This window comes from Mycetomoellerius zeteki, unplaced genomic scaffold (genome assembly GCF_001594055.1).
Source record: "Mycetomoellerius zeteki isolate Tzet28-1 unplaced genomic scaffold, Tzet1.0 scaffold94, whole genome shotgun sequence".
In the NCBI taxonomy this organism is placed as follows: domain Eukaryota; kingdom Metazoa; phylum Arthropoda; class Insecta; order Hymenoptera; family Formicidae; genus Mycetomoellerius; species Mycetomoellerius zeteki.
In genome coordinates this window covers 587,665-612,145 of record NW_017257979.1, presented here as the reverse complement: position 1 = coordinate 612,145, position 24,481 = coordinate 587,665, and the positions used below count along the sequence as shown (strand labels likewise).

Genomic DNA, 24,481 nt, shown 5'->3' with positions numbered 1-24,481 from the left:
AATATATTATACAGTAGGTACTTGTAGCAATACTGTACTGTTTTGTACCGTAACAAAAGTTGTACATTTAGTTAACACGACAATACATGATTTTGATGAGCGAGTAAACGGATACTGTTTCCTCGCCTGGCTCCTTTCATTTTCTTTATTTTTTTTATGTGCGTTGGATATTAATGGAAACGTAATAAACATATTTTGACTTTTCATAAGGTAGAAAAATTGGTTGATATTTATATACTTTCTATGTTTAGGATTTATTGTGACAATGATTTCTAAACATTGCATACAATTTAAGTGTCTATTTTTATTAAAAAGGAAAATCGCGATTGATAAACCTTAGTTAAGTTTTATTTCCTTTCGCAATATTAAAGTTAATCGTTCACTTATCTGTAAAGCCTTATGCAAGCTATCAATTACTTATATTCCAAAAATTTACTTATATTTATTAGAAAAAAAGGAAAGTGTAAACGACCTATAACATCACATAATACATACATTGTATCATTCTTCATGAATAGCATGGGGACGTAGACCAAAATAGAAAACAAATTAGGATATCCAACGATTTTTTTTCACGTGTAATAATACATGAATAAATAAATCTCCGCACAGTTAAATCGGCTGATCGAAACGATACTTTGTCACTCGATACATCAAAAAGACAAAATTAGAATTCACTTGGCAAATATTAGGTATGTATGAAAGAACTTAGTACTATGTACAACCTTTGTATATATATATATATATATTCTTATAAATGATGCAAGGACCATCTATTATATCCTGATGTTCCTGTTCTTCCTATGAAACAAGTTTCATTCCTAAAGCACAATCCACGCGAATCGAATCGCATGTATGGTGATGAAGAGTTAGATCGCGCTCATAATATCCTCGATTCGTATATTGCATCAATTTCTGTAAGCAATTGTGAACGCAGCGACTGTTAAACTGTATATGATAGACGTTACATCGATACAATTTGACAAAGATGGAAATTGCCGAGTGACTCTCCGCCCGTCTTCTATGTCCATACACGATGAATGAGCTGTCCTTAAAAGTACTAGTTACGATGAGATGCTATCACTTTTTGGCCAGCTCGTTACTCAGCCAGTCCAGACCCTCGTACAGTCCGTGTCCCTGCGTGGCGCAGGTGCTCTGGATGTACCAGTGACGTCCTCGCAGCGAATTAAGGCCCAGTTTGTCAGTGAGCTCGGCGGCGGACATGGCATTAGGTAGATCTTGCTTGTTAGCAAATACCAGCAGTACTGCGTCCCGCAGCTCGTCCTCTTTCAACATGTTCGCCAACTCGCGCTCCGCCTCACTGATACGCTCGCGGTCGTTGCTGTCCACTACGTAGATGAGGCCCTGAGTGTTCTGGAAGTAGTGCCTCCAAAGCGGCCGGATCTTATCCTGGCCACCCACGTCCCACACGGTGAAGCAGATATTCCTGTACTCGACTGTCTCGACGTTGAAGCCGATCGTGGGTATGGTGGTGACAATCTCACCGAGCTTAAGCTTGTAGAGTATGGTGGTCTTACCGGCGGCGTCCAGACCCACCATCAGTATCCGCATCTGCTTCTTGCCAAACAACCGAGTGAGCAGGCTGCTGATTGTGAGACCCATCTTTCTGGGGGCGAGAACACCGCACGGAATCTTGAAGAGGAGACAAGTGTTTTCCTACTGTCTCGCTGATTCGCAACGACCGGAATGGACAACCGGGACACCAAACGCCTCCAACTGCGTAGTCTTCGTGCGCTTCAACGCTGAATTTCGTCAACCTGACTGACGTATGCGTGACTGCGTGTGCTTTAGACTTTTCGCCTCTCACTCCCCGATACGGCTCCGGCAGGCAACACACCTCCCGTTCCACAAACAGCAAACGTCACCTTGCGGTCAGCGGCGCCGCGTGCTGCCGGAAATAGCTGGCAAGATCCGCCACGCACGTCACGCTCCACCCGGGAGTCAAGGAACCCGCCACGACGGGGATCGTACTCTGGACGAGGTGCCCGAATCTTATCCTGACGTTCGGATACCGCGGACAGCTCCGTTCCTTTCTTTTTTTTTAAAGCTTCGCGTCAGAGTCGCATGTCATTCATCGGCGAAGATGAACAAAGCGTGGCTCACTCCATGGTGCTCCATGGCGAGAAGTTTGCCGCGCAACGTTGCCAGCCTTACCGCGCGCAAATTTGAAAAATGTGAACGCGCGATTTTTATTAACTTTTCGTAAACGGTATCCTGATATTCAATTTTTAAGCACAACGTCATTAAGAACAACGTTGATTTATGAAGATTTTATTGTTAATCACAAATAAAAACTGAAAATTTAAAGAATCAATCCTTTTTTATATTCGCGTATATACCTACGAAATTCAATGTGATTTCAATTAAATTCTAATTAACTTAATCGATGATTAATTCAGTCGGCAGAATCACTTACGATAAAATTTTTATATTTGTTGTCTTTAATTTTTCTTCTTGTACGTTGAACGAAAAAAACTAATAATTCTGTTAATAACTAAATAATTTAATACCTCAATAATTAAATTAAAAGTCAATAATTCCATTCATGTTAAAAAAATATGTATATTATTTATTTATATAATATAAAATATACAAATAAATAATCGAAGATGTATAATATATAATTAATAATGTATACATAAAATAATGTATAATACATTTAACATAAAAATATATATATAAAAAATATGTAAATAAATCATGAATACTATAGAATTTTTTTCATGTTCTCTTGATACAGGGCCCGAGAAACGCGCGTACATACCTGGCAAAGTGTTCCGCGATCAGCCGGACCAGCGCTGGGCGATCAAAACGAAAATGGTGGTCGACATGGAGTTGCAAGAAGCTAAAGATGCTGTTCTTCATCTGATGAAGGAGAAAGACAAGATTGAATCTGATCTACGAGCGCTGAAGGAGGTCTTAGATTCCGTATGTATCACACTTGGTTTTACACCATAGTGGCAAGAGTGTCGTTGTCGACAGGCGGAATACCGAGCTCGTCTTGAGCATGATCTGTCAGATTTTCGAAAGCTTCGTATTACATCCTTGACGTAATTGCAGAATCATATCGGCATGGACGAGCCACTGGTGGATTCCGAGGGATATCCCAGGCAGGATATCGACGTTTATCAAGTGAGACACACGAGACACAAAATAATATGTACGTAAATACATTTCTTATAACATGAAGCAAAACAACACACCATGTGTGTTTATTTACAATAACATTGTGTTGTCGTATAGGTCTTAAAAACGATCACAAAGACTTGATGAGGAAGATAGAAGAGGGGTTGCACAGAGTTCATGCTTTAGCTGGAGCAAGTAAGTCTGAACAGTCGATATCTGATGTATCTGACGTTCAAGAGACAGAAGCATTGGAGCCTTTCCTCAGAGTGAATTTAGTTTCACCTGGTTCGCCAGCAGAGACTGCGGTATGCATTATCCCTATGCTTTTGCATGGACAATTCATAATGAATCTAATTGAATTGTTATAATTTAATGTATCTATTTGCTAATGATTGCTTCATTTTGCTTAAGACTTTTGCATATATATATTTAATATAATAAACTTTTAATCATAACTGTAAATCCATAAGAAAACTGACTAATTGCAATCAATTATTCTTCATTGGCAAAGAAAATAATCACAACTATGGGTGCTTTCCATTTGGTGACATAATGTAAGTTGACACAAATGTCGTTCTATTTTTGTTACTAAATGCTAAGAAGGATAAAATGATGTTTGTATCGACTTGTATCACCGAATGGAAAGCATTCTCTAATTGATCAATTAGCTACTGCTATTTTTTTTGTGCAGGGCATACAAGTCGAGGATCTGATATTGGAATTTGGGTCCATTTATTGCCGAAATTTCAAATCTTTAACAGACATTGGAAAGCTAGTGGAAAACAGTAGATACAAGACAATCATTGTAAAAATTAAACGCGGTTTGAATACTATTGTTCTATCGTTAACCCCACGTCCTTGGGTTGGCAAAGGCCTTTTGGGTTGCAACGTGATACCTGTAGAAGTAGTTGAAAGATAAAAATGTACCGGAGAGTAACGTGAAACTATTTTTTTAGCCTGCAAACTATTTTTATGTATACCTTACTAAACAAAAATGTATCTTAATAAATGTATCTTTGTAAATTATTACCCTTAATATTTGTATCATTATTATATATTTGCGCCTTTTAATCCTAATCAAAATTTTTTATGTTTACTACAACACAAAATCATTAAGATTTTCTTACGAATGAAAATAGAATTAGGATACATATTTATTTTATAATGAAAACACCGAATTCTTTTCAACTGGACTTGAATTTTTTGCACAGTTCATCTTTTTTCTCCATGTCTGAGAAAAAAAGAGAAGCGACAGTGCAAATTCAGCTAAAAAGAACAGATACTAAACACAGAGAAGGAAAGAGAGACAAAGTAATGTTTATCTAATTTTATGTCGTCTCACATATGATCTCTAAGATGTTATATGATTTTTCATTGGCTGGATATAATTTTAAGATTATCTAAATGTAAGATCAGACTCAAGATGATCTTAAATTGATTTTGCAATTAATCATGATTAGATAAATTAGAAGATCGAAGTATGAAGAGCGTTAGATGTCACTAGTGACTCGAGATACGTGCAAAGTACAAAATGTGTATTGCCAACGCGTATCGTCGAACGAAATTCCGCTGTGAGTCTCAGGAAATGCAATTTTTTCGCGGAAGTGGCATGACGTCAGGAAATACATGACGATGACGCATCGATTAGACCACCGAGCACTTTATAGACAAAGCCTGCAGGAAAGAGATCGTAGTGGCTCTTGCGCAAAATCGTATAAAACGATTACGCGCGGCTGCAATGAATCGCGAAGAGCGCATTGATGAATGCTCTTTGCTTGCCAAGCGAATTGACAGCACAATGACAAACGATAAAAATCTGTCTTATGTCGTCAATCACCGCGATACGTAATCATGCGGTTTTATTCTCGCGGATTCGGCCGTCGAGCGAGAGAAATCGTGCCGATGATTGCATCACCTCGGCAATCAGGATGTGGCGCGAAAATTCCACGATGCGACGATTCATCTTGCGTGCGCATCGTCAGGTAAACGGGGTAAACGGTACCTCTTCCGTTTGCTCGATGGAATGATAACATAACCTCTCAGAATCGAGTTGCCCGCAACGGTGTCCCCAGCTGTGTCGCACATGAGCCAGATCGTCCACGTGGATTTTCGTGCGACCGCGTTCAGAATTTGAGAAAAGGAACGTTAACGAGGAAAACATGACGACGGAGGACGCACAGGGACAAGAGCGTGTATTAAACGGCGTCGCCGAGAACGAGGACGTCGTGACACCGTGGACGGTGACAAGCGTCAATGATTCAGGGATCGACTATGACAAGTTGATTAGTAAGTCGCGCCTCTTGCGAGGGGCAATTTGATGCCAAACTATTATCCTTACAAATTTATGAACAATTTATGCGAGGAATAGGTGTTTGATTTTTTTAGGATTTTTTAGGTTATACTCGCAACAAAGCGCACGGTAAGGAATAATACCTGTTTTTTTTATCGCTGCAATGAATCGCATTAAAGTTTCCATACAACACAGACCTTCAAGGGTTGTCCTAAAGACGTTCATAAATCGTCTACGTCCTCAAGACATTTCTAGAACATAAATAATGCTTTCCGACAATACATAAATAATACATTAGGCTTATTTTTTTACGTGAACTTGCATGGTCTTTTATCTTTTTTTCTCTAACAGAGAGAAAAGAAAGATAAACTGTATAAAAAGTTAAGCTAAAAAGAATAGGTCTAATGTAACACAGTGAATTATTACATCATTAGGTACTTTCCATTAAGAAATAATACAAGTGAGTCAGTCTTGTTGTTTGCTACTCAGACAACATATATGTCTAAAAGACATCATAAAGACATCATGGTCATCTTTTAGGACGTACATGTCTAAAAGGTATCATAAAGATGTCTTCTAGATTTTGCGTGTTATCTTCGAATGTTAAACAAAGATAAAATATTCATTGTTACCTTGTGTCATCTGTGCATCTTGATGGAAAGCACCTTTTGTTTGCCAATGTTGAGATGAAATGATCACTGTGTTATACTATATTACTCTTGCTGGAAAGCATCAAAGTGTGCTGTGTGGATTTCTATCTCGTTTTCACCAAGCTTCAAATATATATTTTATTTCAAGTACAAATGTACAAACAAAAAACAACTATATTTGCAAATCATTTATACTCTGAGCTTTGTAGATAGCTAATACATTCCTTTTTTTTGCAGAAAGATTCGGAAGTTCTAGGATAGATGATGAACTGTTAGCTAGATTTGAAAAGATCACTGGCAAGAAACCGCATCGCTTTCTCAGAAGAGGCATATTCTTCTCCCACAGAGACATGCACACCATTCTGAACCTTTACGAGCAAGGAAAGTTCTTTTACCTGTACACAGGCAGAGGACCGAGCTCTGATGCGATGCATCTGGGGCATCTCATACCTTTCATGTTCTGTAAATGGTTACAAGAAGTTTTCAACGTACCATTAATCATACAGTTGACGGACGATGAGAAAGCTATATGGAAGAACCTAAATATAGAAGATGCTATTAAATTGGCCTATGCCAATGCAAGAGACATCATCGCCTGTGGCTTTAATCCCGAGAAAACCTTTATATTTTCCAACTTGGAACACATAGGAAACAATTCAGTGTTTTACCAGAACATGATCAGGATACAGAAATGCGTGACGTTTAATCAAGTGAAGGGCATTTTCGGTTTCGGCGATAGCGATCCGATCGCGAAGATCGCGTTCCCGCCAACGCAGGCGGCACCAGCGATCTCAGGTTCGTTCCCCTTTATCTTCAAGGACGCTAAAGTGCATTGTCTGATACCGTGCGCGATCGATCAAGACCCGTACTTCCGCATGACGAGGGATGTGGCGCCCAGGCTGGGTTTTCCTAAACCAGCGTTGTTGCATGCAACCTTCTTCCCGGCGTTACAGGGTTCGAAGACAAAAATGTCGGCGAGCGACAACAACACGGCAATATTCCTCACAGATACCGCTAAGCAGATAAAAAACAAGATCAACAAGCATGCGTTCTCGGGTGGTCAAGCCACTGTGGAAGAGCACAGACAGCTCGGCGGCAACTGTGAGGTGGACATATCTTATCAGTGGTTGCGATTCTTCCTAGAAGACGACGAACGATTGGAACAAATTAGAAAAGTCAGTCTTGCGTCAATTGCTTTTATTCTTTCTCAACTTCTTAGGGACAAAAACGCACAATAGGAACGTTTGCCGACTATTGTGTTGTGGAAAACAATTAAAATTGTATCCCGTTCACAATTATATACATTGCCAAGGATTTTCTATAAACAACACAATACTTGGCTGCCACTTTATGTATCGTGTACTTGGCCTAAAGCCAGGAGTGCGTGATAGACAAACTGTCGGCCAATTGTTGTTGTCTATGGAAAGTCCTTGGCAATGTGTGAATGCGACATGAATATAACACAACTTTAATTGTTTTCCATAAATGGCACAGCAGTCGGCCGATACTTTAGTTGATAGTCCATTCTTATTTTAAGACCATCTTAAGCAATGTCTTAAAATAATACCGTAATACCCCGTAATTGGTTCTGTAACAATAGGTGTACTAAGTTTGAAATCGTAAGATATTGGCCAATCAATCGAATGATATGAAAAGAATAATCAACTTTAATTGGTTAGTGTTTTACTTAAGATTCACTACGCCTATTGTGTTCCGAGATTTATGACATCTTAAGACTGTACTTAGATGGTCTTAAATATGAGAATCGATTATGAACACTTATGTCTATCGTTTACTTTTATCCTAATGTTCATTTCCATCAATGTAGATTAAAGTTAATCTACAAATTCGGATTTTTTATCTCTTTCTAATTCTTAGAATTAGAAAAAGATGAAAGTTTAGTTAAACTGAAACTAAAAAGCTAAGTTACATTGATAGACATTAAACTATAGCGATGTACAAATGATATTTATTTTTTCAGGGGTATACAAGCGGGGAGATTTTGACGGGCGAGCTAAAAAAGGAGCTGATTGACGTTTTACAGCGACTCGTTGCCGCGCATCAAGAAGCAAAAAGTAGAGTAACTGATGAAGTGATTAAACAATACATGATTCCTAGAGACCTTGGTTTCGAAAACAAAATAACCGTTTAATAAGCAAGCACCGATTTATGCGAACCATCGCTTCCTAGATTCTCCTATCTGCGTTGGAGATCGATTTAAATCTATTTATTGCAAGACACGCTGCAACTATAAAATATTCCAGAAAGAGAGAGAGAGAGAGAGTTGATCTTTTTCAGACACCGCCTTTTGTTGAAAAATTAAATTAATTTTTCTATCGATCTGCCTCGATTATTAACAGAAATCTCGTATCCTTGTTGAAAAATCCAGAAATTTTCAACCTTTCCTAGTCCTCGAATAAACGTAAACGCCTTTAAACAGCCGCATGGCGAGACTGTAACGTAAAAATAAAAATACCTTCGATCAAATCTTGATTGATCATAAACTTAATCAGTGATTAGTACTCGTCTACCAGTATAGAGTAATTTTAATCTCAATTTAATTTATTTTTATCTTGGTCTAGTTTTAAGAATTATCTGTCTGTTGGATCCACTCAATTATCCTTTATATGTTACATCTATAAATTTGGATTATTGTTAAAATAAACTTAATATTCATATACATATTCTTTTTTTATACGAGTTATATCATTTTTCTTGAAATTAAATAGTGTCTTTAATCGCAAATTAACATAAATTAAACGGGTCTCACCGACAACTCAACGTCAATAACTCGCAAATTTCAGCTCCGAAGGTTTAATTTACTTGTCATCTTATTTTAATTCTTAGAGAGCTGAAAAAAGATTTTTAAAAAAGTTAAAAAATGAAGATAAAGTTAATTTATATAGGTAAAAAGTAAAAATGGAACAAAAAGAAAGGAACATCTCTTCGCGCATGCGTCGCGCGGGGGAAACTTCTGAATCGCGTGGATTCGAACGGCTGCCGTGTACGTTCCACTTTCTCACAATTATTCGAAACTGGGTCGAGCGATAGAGGTGATACACACACTGTGTCTCGCGCGTGCATCTTCGGTAGCGCGGGAACAGCCCGAACCCCGAAGTTGCGCGCGCTAGAGGATGGCCTAGAGGATCAATGAGAGAGCCGATCGCCTCAATCGGGCGGCGCGCGATAGTGCAGCTTATAGATAGAATGCAAGAGGCAGCCGCGCTCAAACGTGGATTAATGGGGCGCATCTGAGCGTAATAACGCGTAATCCAATGACCCGTTGACGTTCTCGCCGTAGCGGAATTCCCATCGGCTATTAAACCGATCAATAAACCGATCTTGATATACAAATATACGCCGGGACGGATACTTCGCATTCGCGCCGCGCCGGCGATCCGCCGAATTGATCACGCCGGGGGCCGAGGGGTCAAGTCGGTCGCGTGACGCCAATAGCCAATTAATGTGGCAAGTAATTATCGGTGACTGCGCGAGATCTATCGGCCGCGAAATCGTGCCTGTAACGCTGTTTTCGCGCGACACGTCGCCGAGTTAATTCTAGTGTCTTGCACGCGCGCGCGCGCAAAGAGAGAAAGAGAGAGAGAGAAAGATAGATAAACAAAGAGAAGAGAGAGAGGGAACGAGAGCAAGTTAATTTTACCCCGCGCGATGATCCTATAAAACGAGATATCGGCCGAGCACGAACGGAAATGGCACGGCACCGATTGGCGGGCGATGACGACAATACGCAAGCCGCTATTAATAAATCGGCGCATGCGCGCCACGCCGGCTGCCGTGTGTATCCGCCATTCATGCGAGTCGATTTCGTTGTTTCTGTGTGTGCAGGCACGAGCCAGGCCTGAGGCCAGCCAGCCAGGCACAGCGAGCAAGAGGGAGACGAACGGTACGTGGTGCGACCTGCGACGGTGTTAAATTTGCGTGTTACCTCGAGGAGGACACGATGCGAGCGCATTAACTGTGCGAATACACAGCGACGTACCACGCAGTGGCGGTGTGGCGGCGGCGGCGACAGCAACGGCAGTTTGTTGGAACACGCTACTCGTTTAGTACCTGAAATGACGACTATCCTCGGTCACGGTCCGCCGACGTAAGTTCTACGTTTGTACGCTCGGCAATGGCGCGAGGCGAGCAGAAGCCGTGCGTGCGTGCGTGCGTGCATGCGTGTGAGCGAGCGAGCGAGCGAGTAAACTATTTTAGTCGCGAAAATTCGCCGCTGCCAAATAAGAGGTTCCTCGCGCGCGCGTCACCCTCGTCGTTATCATCGTCATCGTCGTCGTCGGGAAACGCGAGCGCGCGAGGCAACCGCCCGCGCCGCCTGCGTTATCCGCCGCGCGGGACGATATCTCGCGCAGAAAGGCACTGTGCTAGTGTGCTGTGCTACGTGAACTCCGTAGCGTATATCGCGCCCTCGCGCGCGGCCACGCGTGGCGTAAGCGATGGATTTACTCGCGCCGGGTGATAACGTACGCCGCTTCCAAAATGCCGCACGAAACGTCCAACTCCGTAAACATTCCCGATCGTCGGCGGATCGTCTTACCCGGTCGTCTCACCTCGGCCTTTGTCATTTGAACTCCCGCGTATACACCAGTATACACCAAGTATTTTCCTCGACCCGCGTTATCAATGCATTGTCGTCACAGTGTCAAACGATCGACGGTCGAATTCCGTCGAATTGTTGCAAAACGCGCTTGTAGAGTCTGTTTGCTCTGAGAATTCTGATGCATGATCGGAAACAATAGGGTAAATCGAAAAATTCTGTTATAATATAGTACAGCTTTTGATTTTAGGTAAGAGTGAAAGAAGTGCCATTTCGAGGATCCATAAGAATGATGCTAATCAAATAATAGACCGAGGAGCAAATTAATCAGCTGGTACAATAAATATTCAACGTGTAATATGGGGGCGTTTTTGGATACTCCGAAAACAGAGAAGTGCAATGAACATGGCACCGGCAACGGCCTGCGGTACGGCGTTGCTAGTATGCAAGGATGGCGAATGGAGATGGAGGACGCTCATCGAGCCATTCCCTGCTTGGATGGTGGTCTTTCGGATTGGAGCTATTTTGCAGTGTTTGATGGCCATGCGGGTGCATTGGTATCAGCACACAGTGCGGAACACTTATTAGAATGTATAATGCAAACGCAGGAGTTTAAGGCCGAGGATGTTATCAAAGGGATCCACTCTGGATTTCTCAGACTCGACGACGAGATGAGGGATTTGCCAGAGATGAGCGCCGGCACGGACAAGTCCGGCTCCACGGCAGTGTGTGCATTTATATCGCCCAAAAATATTTATATCGCCAATTGTGGCGATTCCCGAGCGGTACTCTGCAGATCTGGACTACCAGTCTTCTCGACGCGGGATCACAAGCCCGTTTTACCTGCCGAGAAGGAGAGAATTCAGAATGCAGGTGGTAGCGTAATGATCCAAAGAGTTAACGGATCTCTGGCGGTTTCCCGGGCATTGGGTGATTACGAGTACAAAAATCTGAAAGATCGAGGCCCTTGTGAGCAGTTAGTGTCGCCGGAACCGGAAATATTCATGCTAGACAGGGACGATGAACACGATGAGTTTCTAGTTTTAGCATGTGATGGCATTTGGGATGTAATGAACAACGAAGATTTATGTAATTTTATACATTCAAGGCTGCAGCTAACTGATGATTTAGAAGCAGTTACCAATCTGGTTGTAGACACTTGTCTTTATAAGGTATTGTATAATTTTATGTTACACATACGTATATTTTTGTATTTAAAGTAATGTGATTATATCAAAAGAATATATTCATTTATTTTAAGATATAAAGCAAATGTGAAAATTACTTTTAAAGTTATTTTTAGTTTGTGTGTGTAAAATAATATATAAATTTTGATTACTGTTTATTTATGCATCATGCTGAGTTACATTCTTAATTTTTCTTTATGTCTACAGTCGTATGGAATAACTGCAAACTTTTGATGTTGATCGATGTTTTTTTTTATACAAGAAAATATTTAGAGCAATATAACACTGCTTTCCATTTGATGACACAAATCGACACAAGTCGACACAAGTATCGTTCTATCCTTCTTGATATTCAGAGAGTTACAAAGATAGAACGACACTTGTGTCGACTTGTGTCGCTGTGTCTCCTAAAAGGAAAGCAGCCTAAAATTTCGTTATAGGGTAGCAGAGATAATATGAGTATAGTCCTGGTAACGTTTCCGGCTGCACCAAAACCAAATCCTGAAGCACAGAGGCAGGAGGCCGAGTTGGAAATGGCTATTGCAAGGAAAATTAAAGGTTCTTTAACTTTTCCATACTTTAATTCATTATATTCTTTATGTTGTTGCATTAATTCAAGATCACGATGCCACATACACGAAAGTGACATAATAAATTAATGTTTGTTGATATAAAATAGATGTAATGACAAATTCTTCCTGGTGCATATTTAATGAAATTTTGCACAAATGTGAAGAATGTGATAGTGCCAAAGTATATATAAAAAAAATTCTTCAGCATAAAAATATTATGAAAGTTGATATATAAAACATCTATTTTTAGCAATATAAATACTTTTATTCTCAGATATTTATAATACTGCAAATACTGCAGCTCATTGAGGGAAAAATAGAGACCAATCCTAATGATAGAATGAATGACTCCAGATAGCGTAATAGTTCGCAATAGTTTGCATATGATTATAAGTAATGTGTATTAGACAATTAAAAGTTCAATAGAGGAACTATTATAATGTTAGAAAAATGTTATCGTTGATAAACTGATTTATTATTGCGTTATTAGAAGTGATGTGTACTATTCTAAAAATTATAAAGAATAATAATATAATAGATAAATTATAAAGAATTTGAAACAGCAATATCTTCGATGTCACATAGATGTAATCTAATCTAGTTTGAAAGATCAAGAGTTTTATTTTCAGAATAATCTTGTATTTACAATCTACATATCACATGTGCCACAAGATATAACTAGTCATTACACGAAAAGCAATCTTGCAAAAGTGATAAAAATGTTTTCCAGTGTTTTAATGTGCGTAAACAGCAATAATAACAACTTACAATTCTTTAAAATTAACTTTAATTGCGATTTGAAAACAAATGTAAATGTTAAAGCTTGCACAATCAATTGTACAAATTATGTGTAATAATTACTACACAATGTGTGAGTCCCACTTCTTAACGTTGCACTTTGTGATTAATAAAGTTGATGTCTTATACAATATATTTGTCACATATGAGAAAAAAAACGTTTACAAACCGTTGATGTCTTACGTCGTCCTGTGTGTGCAAAAGCGCATATTTGTTTCACTTTAATGAATTCCATCACATTGCATCTGTTATTTTCCAAAATTTTCTGAGAGAGAACTTGATACAAATAGATTACCAATTTTCATGAAATTCAAGATGTATGACGCGGTACATAAAAACAGGTGCAATAATTCATGTACTAAAATATATCATTATTTCCTCAGATCTCATGTTTTATTAAGACTGTATACCCGACTAATGTAACACATTTCAAAGATACTAATTTGTGCTATGTGTTAAAGATATGAGAGGACTGTTATTAAGAAAATTAAATTATATTGTAATATAAATACTATGGTTGTTTCTTAAATATTAATATTATTATAAAAATGCGTAATAATTGCAAAGCTTTAAAAATACGTACAATGCTTAATGTGTAGTAACACAAAAACATAAAAAATATAACCCACTTATAAGAAAAAAATATATATTTATAATGTTATTCCACCAGAAAAATATTTTATAGTAATTTTAGCCTACTCCATACATGATTAATTAAAGATGTTACATCAATGATATATTTATTAACGGGGCATGAAAGTTTTTAAGATTTCACGGTGAGTTATTTTATTTGGTTAAAAATGCTTATCTTTTGTTTTCCTATTAGTACTAGAATTGAAAAACGATTAAATTAATTTTTATTAAATTATAATCGAAAGAAATTATATGTGGATTATACTTCAATACATCTTGGAACCGTCCATCTAGATAGGCTCATCATGAAACCTCACAAACATCTGCGCCCTATTTATGATCATGTATCAACTCAATGTTTCATATCACTTTCTTAAAGATGGAGAGAAAAAAAAATTAGTCTGTAGTGTCATAAAATTAGTACACATTATTTCGTCATGTAATGACAGAAGTTATCAATAAATATTATGCAAAATTCTTGATGAAAGTTCCACCCTTGGAGTTGATTAACCTAAAGTTCAATCTTTAAGTAGAAACTATATACATATATATGTATATATATATATATATCTCGAAAGAAAGTCGTTCCTCTTGTTTATGTTTGTTCCTCTTTTAAAGTTCATCTAAACCGTGCCAAGGTAGGTGCAAATTTTCTTACGAGAATCTAACATTGTCTGTTATCTACTTTTGATATCAACTTTAATAGCAATGCATTTCTTATGGAGGAACATTGCAGCAGATATTTTTTTGTTTTTTTTTTTTCATAATCAAAGGATACACAATTCCAGAGGTGGACAATTTGCATTATATATTAGAAAGCTTGACTAAAATGTATCTACTTAAGACAAGAGTATGTTTCCATAAGAAATGTAATGTACAATCTACTCTTCCAGTCCTAAGTAGATGCATGTACACAATTGTGTTGTATATGCGCGCGCGCGTGTGTGTGTGTGTGTGTATTTCGATATCTGCTAATTATTCTACATTTGCTAATTATATTCTCGCAAGCATCTTGACAAAATGCATGTAAAAAAACCATCGTATTATTGTATTATAAATTGGAGCGTACAAAACCATAGTTTATATTTTTTCAATAGATTATCACGTTTTTATTCTTATTTATTATTAATAAAGAGGAATATATGTATGGAAATGTATACTTATAATTACACATGAATGTATAAAATAACAGTGGTTTGAGAAAGCATAATTTCTATTTCTACATCTATGGAAAATTTGAATTATAAATTTGATAATATTGAATCGTATATCAAGCACATTTTGTTAAACGTATATTTGGATAGTTGCATTTAGAATTGCACATAATCTAAGAAAACCACATAATTAGCTATTATATTATTTATAAATTAATATCTAATATAAATTTAATAACTTTTTAACGATAAATATATGTAAGTAACTTTAATATTTTTCTTCTGTATTTATAGAAATAGTCGCCCAAGAGGAGGACAAGAGTGAATTTGATTATCTAAAAATGTTGGAACTTCTTAGAGGAAGCGATCAAGATTTTCCTTATCTGCCTCCTGGTGGTGGTCTTCACGCTAAGTAAGTTTAACAACATTAAAACATGATTTTTAGAAATAATAGACCGTGTTCAGCAGTGTTTAGTTTGTAACTCTTAGAAGTTTCCTTCGCGCTAATTGGATTATTACTTTTCGATCTAAAAGAATAGTTCTAGCTTAGTGAAGAAAACTTTTCACAATTGCAAAATAAATATTCTGCTGAAAAACGCGGCAAATCATACTGTTAAACTATATCAAAGTCTTTAGTAAAAGGTATTTTAAATTTTTTAATGTTTTTCGTTTTATTGCCAGTCATTGTTAAAAACTTAAAAGGGTTAGTTTCTGTACAATAAAGTATTACATAATTTTAATTTAAGAAAGATGACTCGTACTTACGTAACATGTACATGTACATACATACATAGCTGTTTTAAAACGATATTTTAGAGTATATTTAATATTTAGTTATAACTTTTAATAGAAATTGAGAATAGACTTTTTATGATTTTCATAGTGAGATCACGGTAATGTTAGCGTTGCTACTACCAAATACAACCGAATCGACAGTCTTCTACCAATTTGGCTAGATTCCAGAATATAATTAGATTTCCGTCGTGAGAGCCCAATAATTTTATACTTGACCTTCTCTAAATGCACCTGAATTATTAGTACTCATTCTCGAAAATTTCATAATGTGCAATGATCATCTTGTATTTCTTTTTCTTTCAGGCAACCATTTATCGAGAAAATGTTTCGAGAAATGTGTCCCAGCAAAGCGCATTCTGTAAGTGTTGGATACATCCCTTTGACATAACTAACCCTCGATCGTTTTCTAAACTGCATCAAATGTACAATTATATAATAATAAGACATGTTCCATATTCATATAAAGATGCAGAATTTACCGTGGACACATTTATTTGAATAGTAATCCCTAATGTAAGAAAAATCCTATCAGTGTTAAAGAAAAATTACGATGTACTATAAACTGGTGAGTCTTAAGAGAACTAAGTTTCGTAAGTCTCATAAAGCATATAATTAGTAGACCTCTACAAGTGACCCACGATTGGCAACGTAAATTAGTGCGTAAATTAATTAAATATATGCAGTAAATTAATTAAATATTATGTACTTTTGTAAGTGTTTCTATCCATCTATCTATACTATTTGTTTAAAAACTCAAGCTATATAAAAGTTTCCTTATTCATCGTAACTTTAGTAATCGCAACAGCCATTGAAATATCCGGAGTTATGTATCTATTTAAGGAATATATGTTTCTCTCGAAAGATTTATTTTAGAAAAATGGCTGAAACTTAAGTGCTGTATCGATAGTGAACATACTTAACTAAGTTCCATTATTTTGTGCAAATTATTAATTTGCAGATTAAGCCAGTTAATAATTTTAATGGAATAATAGTACAAGTGAAATATCAATTACAAAGGGACTAAGGATAATTATATAAATATTTACTTTTAATTTTAGTACGCACTTCTATCATTTTGAATATTTTACTTAGAATATGAGAAAGTCGAACAAACAAATACTTGCTACAGATATAAGAAAATATTTTTATGATTGATGGCATATTTCAGGAGAAAATGTAAAAATTATGTTATGTACTTTACAAATAATCCCATTGTTCTTTGACTTTTTTACCATTTAATAATTTTTTATAATTATCACACATTGTTGGATTTTATAAATTTCTTTTTCATTTTGGGAAATAAAAATTGTTTATATTACATGCAATTATATTATAAGCAGAGGGTTAAACAGATGTTAAACTAAAAATTAGATGTACAAGCTGGAATAAAAATGAAAAACTAGATAATATGAAAAAACTAATCAAGGTGTAAGTTTTAATATAATATAAATATGTAAAAAAATGTAGAGAGCATGATATGTTATTATGTATGCATTTATTTGAAGATACTTTCAAAAAAAATTATATCCTTAAATATTTAATTACTGTGAAATTTGCACAATAGACTAATACTACTATACATTTTATACCGTTTGCGTAGCTCTTTCACACGCAAACAGAATTTAAATTTAGACGTTATCTTCATCAAAAATGTATTTTCCTCAAAACTGTTTTTACTGTACAAAAATTTCTGTATTACAATACATTCGTGATACATCATGAAGCGAGATTTTCTCATGGAATTTAATAAGAATTTAGTAGAGTATTTCTGTCATGCCCTCTTGCCATGTTGATAAAAAATGCATAATATTGCGATATAATTATATATTTTTGTAGATCTAGGAAAAAAATTAGCGCTCAGAATATATATCTACTCTTTGATCGGTATTTCCTACTTTTCATTTATAATCAGTTCCAATGTTTATGGAAATATCAGTCCAATGTACTTCGTAAAACTCAGAAACTTTTTATATGAGAAGAGTAGGAAAAAACTGATTATTTAGTTTTAAAATTATCAGTCCTGTATATATACACAGTGTGTATATACACACACACACACACACACACACACACACACACACACACACAGAAGAGTTGTCTGAGAAACAGTGTACTGATATTTTTTTCAAGTAATTTAAAAAATGAGAACTTAACATACTTGGCAAGGAGGCCTTGAGTTTAGTTTCCTATAACGTTTCATAAATTTTATATTTGGCTACCCACAATCATAATAGATTAAACTGTTATATTTAATGTATTTTCGGAAATATATTATACAGTAAATATATATTATTAAATTTGTAATTGAAATACATTGTATACAAATTCAATCAACAATGATAGAGTAAAATATTTACCACTAACACATATATGTATAAATACATAAATCAGCTTTATGAATAGTGGAATAACGCATATCAAACATTGATCCTTCGATTTTTATAATCATTTTCCACGCATACAACACATCTGGAGAAAGTGGAAACTATGCATCAAGGCCATCCTCGTGCATACAATCAAGTATACATGTACCAAAGTATATTATCGTTTCTGGTTATAAAAAGAAATGTCCCGAAACTAACAAAGTTAACACTCAATCTATTTCCCGTTTTTTTTTTTTTAAATATAAGAAGTATAAAAATATATAAATCTTATACACACACAGAGAACGGATTAACCCTCTATTTTTACTAATGATGTCTTATTAAATGAAAATGTGAAGATACCAATATATTTCGCTGTTACTTCAAATTTTTTTCTTTCAAATCTGATCAATAGGACGCGAAAATTCATAAGATTTAGCGATGGATTTTTCCGGACGAATAATACTAAGATGCGTGGAGCTGATATAATTATATATAATCATCTTCGTTGAATTTGAGCAAAACCTTCCTTGTATTGTAAAAAAAAAAAAAAAAAAAAAAAAAATAGAAATAACGCAACTTGGATTATTCAAGCGGAGTGGCTCGCCATATGAAAATCTCATGAATTTTCACGACTTATTAATCATTAATATAATTTCTTAATTTGTTAACAAAAGCTACATAAAGTATTAGATTTTCACAAGATTGTGAATTACAGAATGAACATATTACAGATATACGTGAAGCTTTATAATTTCTTGAAGTGATTGAAGTCTAGTTAATTAACATATAGCGTGTATCTAGACTACGGATTTATAAAAATAGTTTGATATAGCTGAATATCTCCTTTTGCTGAGCTTTCCGTGCCTCATCTAGTGACAATGATATAACGCCCATATTAATGGTATGTGTTTTCAATTCATATTGCACAGTTTATAGAATTGTACAAATATGCTTTTGAATGAAAAATTAAATATTTGGTGGCTTAATATATAATCTTAATTTGAATTTATGAACATACTAATCATTTACAATGTTAATATAAACTACTTATTTCATAAAAATTTGGATTAGAATTTTAACATAAATGGATTATCATCTTTCTGTACTAATTCTTTTTACTAATTATATAATCTTATTCTGCGCATTGAATATAATCCATATTATATACACACACATTGAGTCAAACATTTCATGAAATTTGCAAGAGAAACAATTATATGAAAATTTTACAAATGTTTCAGTATTCTTTTTTAACATTTCGATATTATGTGTATATTTAGAACATATACAGAATGGGACTATTAAAGAAACAATTGTGGAAAATATGTTTTCATAAAAACAGAAAAAATAATATTTTATTAATGTCACTGTTATATAACATTATACGTCAATTAAGTTCAATTGTCATAATCGTAGTGATGGGACAGCTATGATACTGCATTTATTTTTTTTTTTTGTGATCTTGTAATTGTTTTAAATGTCATTCACAATTTTAATTAATCATGTATTTATTAAGGACTGTAAAAAAACTTATTTTATCGTTGGGAAATTGTTGTAACATCGTATATATCCTATTATTACAATCATTTGAAACTATAATTATGTTTACATGATCGTTGAACTTTTGAAAATTTTGCAGGAATTGGCATCAAATATAAACAGATTTCTCTAATGTGCACTAATTATATTAATGCTTCACGAATACTATATGATCCATATCACTTGAGAAATCTTTTCTTTTTTAGTGTCTATCATATTTTTTCTGATGAATTAAGTCATTGTATAATGCTTTTTTCATAGTAGAAAAAAATTACCTTAAACATTTGTTTAATTTTACTTAGGAATTCTTCCTTAATGAATTTGGAAAAAATGTGTACCACGATACTAATCTATCACAAATTATTCTCCTTGTGAAGTTCTTTAGCCTTTCTTTATTCTTCTGTTGAGCCAGAGCACAAGTCTGCCAAGGGACACACAGATCCCCACTGACCAAGCTTAATAACAGCTGTTAAAATTTTGATACAGCCTCTACTTAACCTTCTTTTTTCTAATTTAATTAATAAGAGGAAATCATAAAAGATTGAAATCATGTGTATTGTTGTTTTTGAAATGGAAGCTTTAGTATTAACACACATTTTTATGCGGCGTCTAAAATATACAGACAGAGTTAAGAAAACGAAGAAGGAAGTTAAGATCTTACAATAAGCGTCTGTCGTATACTGCAAAATTTTGGCGTTTCAAATGCGGTATAACGCTACTATTTTAGATATATTATTATTGTCGTGTGTAGAGAGTCGTCGACATGATTGTACAATACTTGTCTATGTTTATTGTACATAATACGCATAATTAAAATGATTTGATGGGAACAAGTCTTTCGTTTTTCGCTATAAGTAAGCGTATATGTGATTTCTAACATTTTACCTATTTCCAAGCTGTTGACTAAATATAAAATACCTCGTTAGGTATTACATCGCTATCACAATGAACTTGGATTATTTTATTTTAATTGTTCCATCCTAAATAATGTTTCTTTTATAGAAAAAAAGAGATCGGATAACATGGTGAACCGATCGTCGTTGCACAAACGAACGAATGCCTGATATACGCAAATATTCACAAAACTTATTTTTTTACAATGAAAAATTGTGTTATAAACGTAATATCATTGTGATTAATTACAAAAAGTCCATATAGAGTACCAGTAAACAGATAAAGTTATCAATTATTACTTCCATAATAAGAAGGTAAAGATAATTAGAGCGTAAAGAATGAAGTGATCGGAATTTCTAAAGTTCAATAAAAAGTTCAGTATATTTTTTTTTTGTATTAATATATTTGTATTATATATGTTTTTTCTTAGTAATTAGTAAATACGTTTTCCCTAGAAATATGCTATTGATATTGTCAATAATGAGTCGAGAAGTAAATATCCGATGTCTAATACTTTGTAACATATTTTCAGAAATCTATATTTAATATTCTGATATTTATCTTTAGACAATACCACTTTATAATTATGTAGTGTTTTTTTCTGCATGATTGAAATGTACACGTGTATTATCTCAGTATTATTAGCTTATAAAAAAAAACGATATTTTATTTATTGGAAAAGAACTGCAAAACAGCATATTAAAAGAATAAAGCTGGAGTTACATTTTTTATTTTAGAATATTTAATATTTGAACATTATCTGTAAAAGTATAAGAAAAGAGGCGTACAGAATTATTTTTTCTTTGGATAGATATCTGATTAAATATTTTCTTATATCGTGTCTTTCAACGATCTGTTTAACATATAGTGTTTCATTAATTTTTTTTCTGGTATTATTTTAATGATACTTGGACGTGATTGTAATTAGAAATAAATTTTTATATTATATTTATAATATAATAAATAGTGTGTTATTAATATTCCAAGATGATAAATTAATAATATTGTAAGAATGTTTTAATCAATCATCAACATTGATGATATTTCCAATGCATGTAAGTATGTAATTTATATTATTTATTTGCAATATTAAGAACATTATATAGTGGTATTGTTAATTTATTTATATATCAGTAACATAACAAGTTATAGAATTATTAATTAAAACTAAATATATTTGTAAAAATATAAGTAGATAAAATACTAAAGACAGTCAAAATTAGTTTAATAATTTTGAAATCAAGTTTCAAATCGGAAACTAAAAATTTAAGAAGCTAAATATAAGTATTGGTCATATCATAATATCGGTCATGTAATATCGTTATTGTTATACATTTTCTTATAATGTCTTATAGACAAGAAAATATGTACAATTTTTAATATTTAACACAAAACTGTACACAATTACATTTGTCTATAAGAAATCGTATAAAAATTTTCATATCTATATAATAATTTATCAAATTAGTTCGAAAATATTTAATAAAAAATATGTATATTTACAAAAGAAACAAGATAATGTATATACGCGTGATTGTTAAATCTCCAGGAAAAGATGTATGCGCAAAAATTAAAGTACTATATAATGATATGCTTACAGAATTCACAGAGCAGTTAATGTATGCAATTACGTATACGATTTCATACATGCGAAATTGCAATAGACTGGCCAATCCAAAAGTGGTGAAAATGAGATATCTATCATCAAGAGTCATTATGGAGTACTACATGAGCAGAGACTGTGCAGAGTGGTAATTGATTATTAATGTCAGTTTCTTTTTTTAATCGTTACATTTTTACGCGTGATAAAGAAACACGTACAAAGCATTTTCTTTTCAATTAAGGGTAAAACGGAGAAAAATTGGGAAAATTCTTTTAACATATATCTCAAACATACATTTTTTTTACTCCTTTTATACATTGAATTATACACGAAACATCTTCATACGACATGTATTTTTAAATAAAATTTTATCAACCTCTTAACAGAGATAATTATAACTTTGAAGCAAAATTATGCTACATAAATAATAAAACATGATATAATTATGTAAAAATGTTAAATTACCGTAAGGTTACTATTGATTAGTAAATTAGAAACCTAATATATTGCTAATTTTAAAAAAGCTATTCTAGAATTAATATACATATACATATATTTCTTTGGATTGATATATGTAAAATTATATTTAGTTTATTTTAATGGGAAATTGAACGCATAATTCACACAATGTATATTATGTAATTGTAGAAATTGATGTATTCTTCACTTAATATCGCTGTATGATTGTATGCATAATAGGATCTTCAAAGCACAGTTAATTTTTTTATATTTAGTTCTGTTGCACTTATGCAATTAAAACAATTTTATTCGATCGTAAATAAAATAAACTTTGTTTTTTTATATAAAAATAGAAATCGATGCTCTCATATATATCCCTTTTCCTATTATATAAGACTTACTTATCTGGCAACTCCTATTTCTTGGAGCTGCCTGTGCTAGCTCGTTTAGATATCTCGTTCAATAATATATATATATGTGTATTTACGTGTATGAATACAATGTGCTACAAAGATTATTTTTACACGTTTATTCCAAAATATTGAAGATGATACAAAAGATCTAAAATGGTATGGGCATACCGTTGATATTTAAAAAGTATGCGATTTTTCTTATTGATATTACTTAAATATACAGTAATAACAATAAAAAAACAGATCCTAGTTTATTCGAGGTATCACAATGCATCTTTGTTCAGATAAAACATAGCCATTTTATAGTAAGATAAAAACTGTATATTCGTCCATCCACGCATACCCACATATGTATGAAGTACTTACGCTATTTCATGTATTTTATTGTTGTACATTTCCAAAACTGTGATTTAAATTGTTGCGCTTTGTGATTCAAAACTACCATTATAGTTCAACTTAAATATATAATTTAAAATGTACTGGTAACGCCTGGTTTAATGCTTAACATACAGCAATCACGTTAAAGTAATTACATACACATATATATACATATATATAATATACGCTGTTAAATAAGATATACAATTGTGTTAAATTATTAATATATAGATAAATTTATGTTTGTTAACATTTCAATATTGAAATAGTAGTTTGTCTATTTGTGAAATTTTTGTCTTTTCCTATCTGTCACATGTTCATAAAATGTTGTAACATTATTCAGAAAATTGGATATATACATAAGAAAATTATGTAGTAATGATGAATTAGTCTATTTGTCTATCCACATCTTTTCCACATCTTTTGTCTATCAACATCTTTTTCGTGTTTTTTCTCTACACTGTCTAAATAAGTGACTCGATTTATAAGAATTGTCTGATGATAAATGTTTCACAGAAAGCATTTTCATCATATAATTACGGAATAAATTGTGTTTATGTTTACGTTGACTTCACAATTGTCAACATATTATTAACTACCTTTACTCTGGTCTTCGGATGACCAAGAATAAGTTATCATTTCTTAATCTAAAAAATATGATGTTCAATACACTGTACAAAAATAAAATACGATTATTGTAGATTGATTGGACTAAGCATTTAACTGGAAAACCCAAATTATTAACCATTTTGTAGAACTGTGTGCTGGTTTCTTATGGATGATCATATATTTTACAATGACCACAATACTATTTATCGATGCTTTCATTTACACACACTTAATATAATCAAATCAGCTAACGTAATGCACTTTACAATAATTTTCTTATATACTATTAAGTATAAAATGCTTAATAAATCCTATTTTTATGTTACATAGTAAAAATATATATAATGTTACTTAATAGTCTTTTATATATAATAAATAATATAATGTACATGAATTATCCAAGTTTACCAAAATCAAGGGTACCAAAATATTTTAG

General features: G+C 33.7%; 4 protein-coding genes across 8 annotated transcripts; 3 read left to right on the top strand and 1 right to left on the bottom strand.

The window, feature by feature from the left end:
* Positions 1-40: 40 nt before the first annotated feature.
* Arf102F (ADP-ribosylation factor 2) lies at positions 41-2,121 on the bottom strand. The gene has a single exon (XM_018460463.1). It carries the CDS (start codon positions 1,621-1,623, stop codon positions 1,081-1,083), a length of 543 nt encoding a protein of 180 aa, XP_018315965.1. The 5' UTR covers positions 1,624-2,121; the 3' UTR covers positions 41-1,080.
* A 677-nt stretch (positions 2,122-2,798) lies between these two features.
* On the top strand, positions 2,799-4,106 carry LOC108730611 (26S proteasome non-ATPase regulatory subunit 9). Its single transcript, XM_018460397.1, has 4 exons — positions 2,799-2,949; positions 3,082-3,181; positions 3,265-3,452; positions 3,839-4,106. The coding sequence occupies exons 1-4, from the start codon at positions 2,839-2,841 to the stop codon at positions 4,064-4,066; spliced, it is 627 nt and encodes a 208-aa protein (XP_018315899.1). The 5' UTR covers positions 2,799-2,838; the 3' UTR covers positions 4,067-4,106.
* Positions 4,107-4,771: 665 nt separating this feature from the next.
* On the top strand, positions 4,772-8,533 carry TrpRS (Tryptophanyl-tRNA synthetase). The gene is made up of 3 exons (XM_018460370.1): positions 4,772-5,433; positions 6,325-7,262; positions 8,069-8,533. The coding sequence occupies exons 1-3, from the start codon at positions 5,307-5,309 to the stop codon at positions 8,237-8,239; spliced, it is 1,236 nt and encodes a 411-aa protein (XP_018315872.1). The 5' UTR covers positions 4,772-5,306; the 3' UTR covers positions 8,240-8,533.
* A 1,331-nt stretch (positions 8,534-9,864) lies between these two features.
* Positions 9,865-22,527, top strand: LOC108730644 (protein phosphatase 1A). 5 transcript variants are annotated; one of them, XM_018460477.1, is made up of 6 exons: positions 9,866-10,195; positions 10,896-11,817; positions 12,273-12,390; positions 15,284-15,401; positions 16,088-16,142; positions 22,184-22,527. In XM_018460477.1, exons 2-6 carry the CDS (start codon positions 11,005-11,007, stop codon positions 22,199-22,201), a joined length of 1,122 nt encoding a protein of 373 aa, XP_018315979.1. In that variant the 5' UTR covers positions 9,866-10,195; positions 10,896-11,004; the 3' UTR covers positions 22,202-22,527. The 5 variants fall into 5 exon arrangements, with proteins under 5 accessions (XP_018315980.1, XP_018315979.1, XP_018315977.1 ...); XM_018460475.1 differs by lacking the exon at positions 22,184-22,527 and having other exon boundaries at positions 9,866-9,991; positions 16,088-16,725; XM_018460474.1 differs by lacking the exon at positions 22,184-22,527 and having other exon boundaries at positions 16,088-16,725.
* Positions 22,528-24,481: the final 1,954 nt, after the last annotated feature.

What these genes read in the sequence shown, in the direction of transcription:
- LOC108730611 (XM_018460397.1), top strand. Translation starts at nt 2,839, where the DNA reads ATGGTGGTCGACATGGAGTTGCAAGAAGCTAAAGATGCTGTTCTTCAT. An exon ending in TGAAGGAGGTCTTAGATTCC is followed by an intron (nt 2,950 to 3,081) that starts GTATGTATCACA and finishes ACGTAATTGCAG; the next exon opens with AATCATATCGGCATGGACGA. An exon ending in CACGAGACACAAAATAATAT is followed by an intron (nt 3,182 to 3,264) that starts GTACGTAAATAC and finishes GTTGTCGTATAG; the next exon opens with GTCTTAAAAACGATCACAAA.
- Arf102F (XM_018460463.1), bottom strand. Translation starts at nt 1,623, where the DNA reads ATGGGTCTCACAATCAGCAGCCTGCTCACTCGGTTGTTTGGCAAGAAG.
- LOC108730644 (XM_018460475.1), top strand. Translation starts at nt 11,005, where the DNA reads ATGGGGGCGTTTTTGGATACTCCGAAAACAGAGAAGTGCAATGAACAT. An exon ending in TAGACACTTGTCTTTATAAG is followed by an intron (nt 11,818 to 12,272) that starts GTATTGTATAAT and finishes ATTTCGTTATAG; the next exon opens with GGTAGCAGAGATAATATGAG. An exon ending in TATTGCAAGGAAAATTAAAG is followed by an intron (nt 12,391 to 15,283) that starts GTTCTTTAACTT and finishes CTGTATTTATAG; the next exon opens with AAATAGTCGCCCAAGAGGAG.
- TrpRS (XM_018460370.1), top strand. Translation starts at nt 5,307, where the DNA reads ATGACGACGGAGGACGCACAGGGACAAGAGCGTGTATTAAACGGCGTC. An exon ending in CGACTATGACAAGTTGATTA is followed by an intron (nt 5,434 to 6,324) that starts GTAAGTCGCGCC and finishes TTTTTTTTGCAG; the next exon opens with AAAGATTCGGAAGTTCTAGG. An exon ending in GATTGGAACAAATTAGAAAA is followed by an intron (nt 7,263 to 8,068) that starts GTCAGTCTTGCG and finishes TTATTTTTTCAG; the next exon opens with GGGTATACAAGCGGGGAGAT.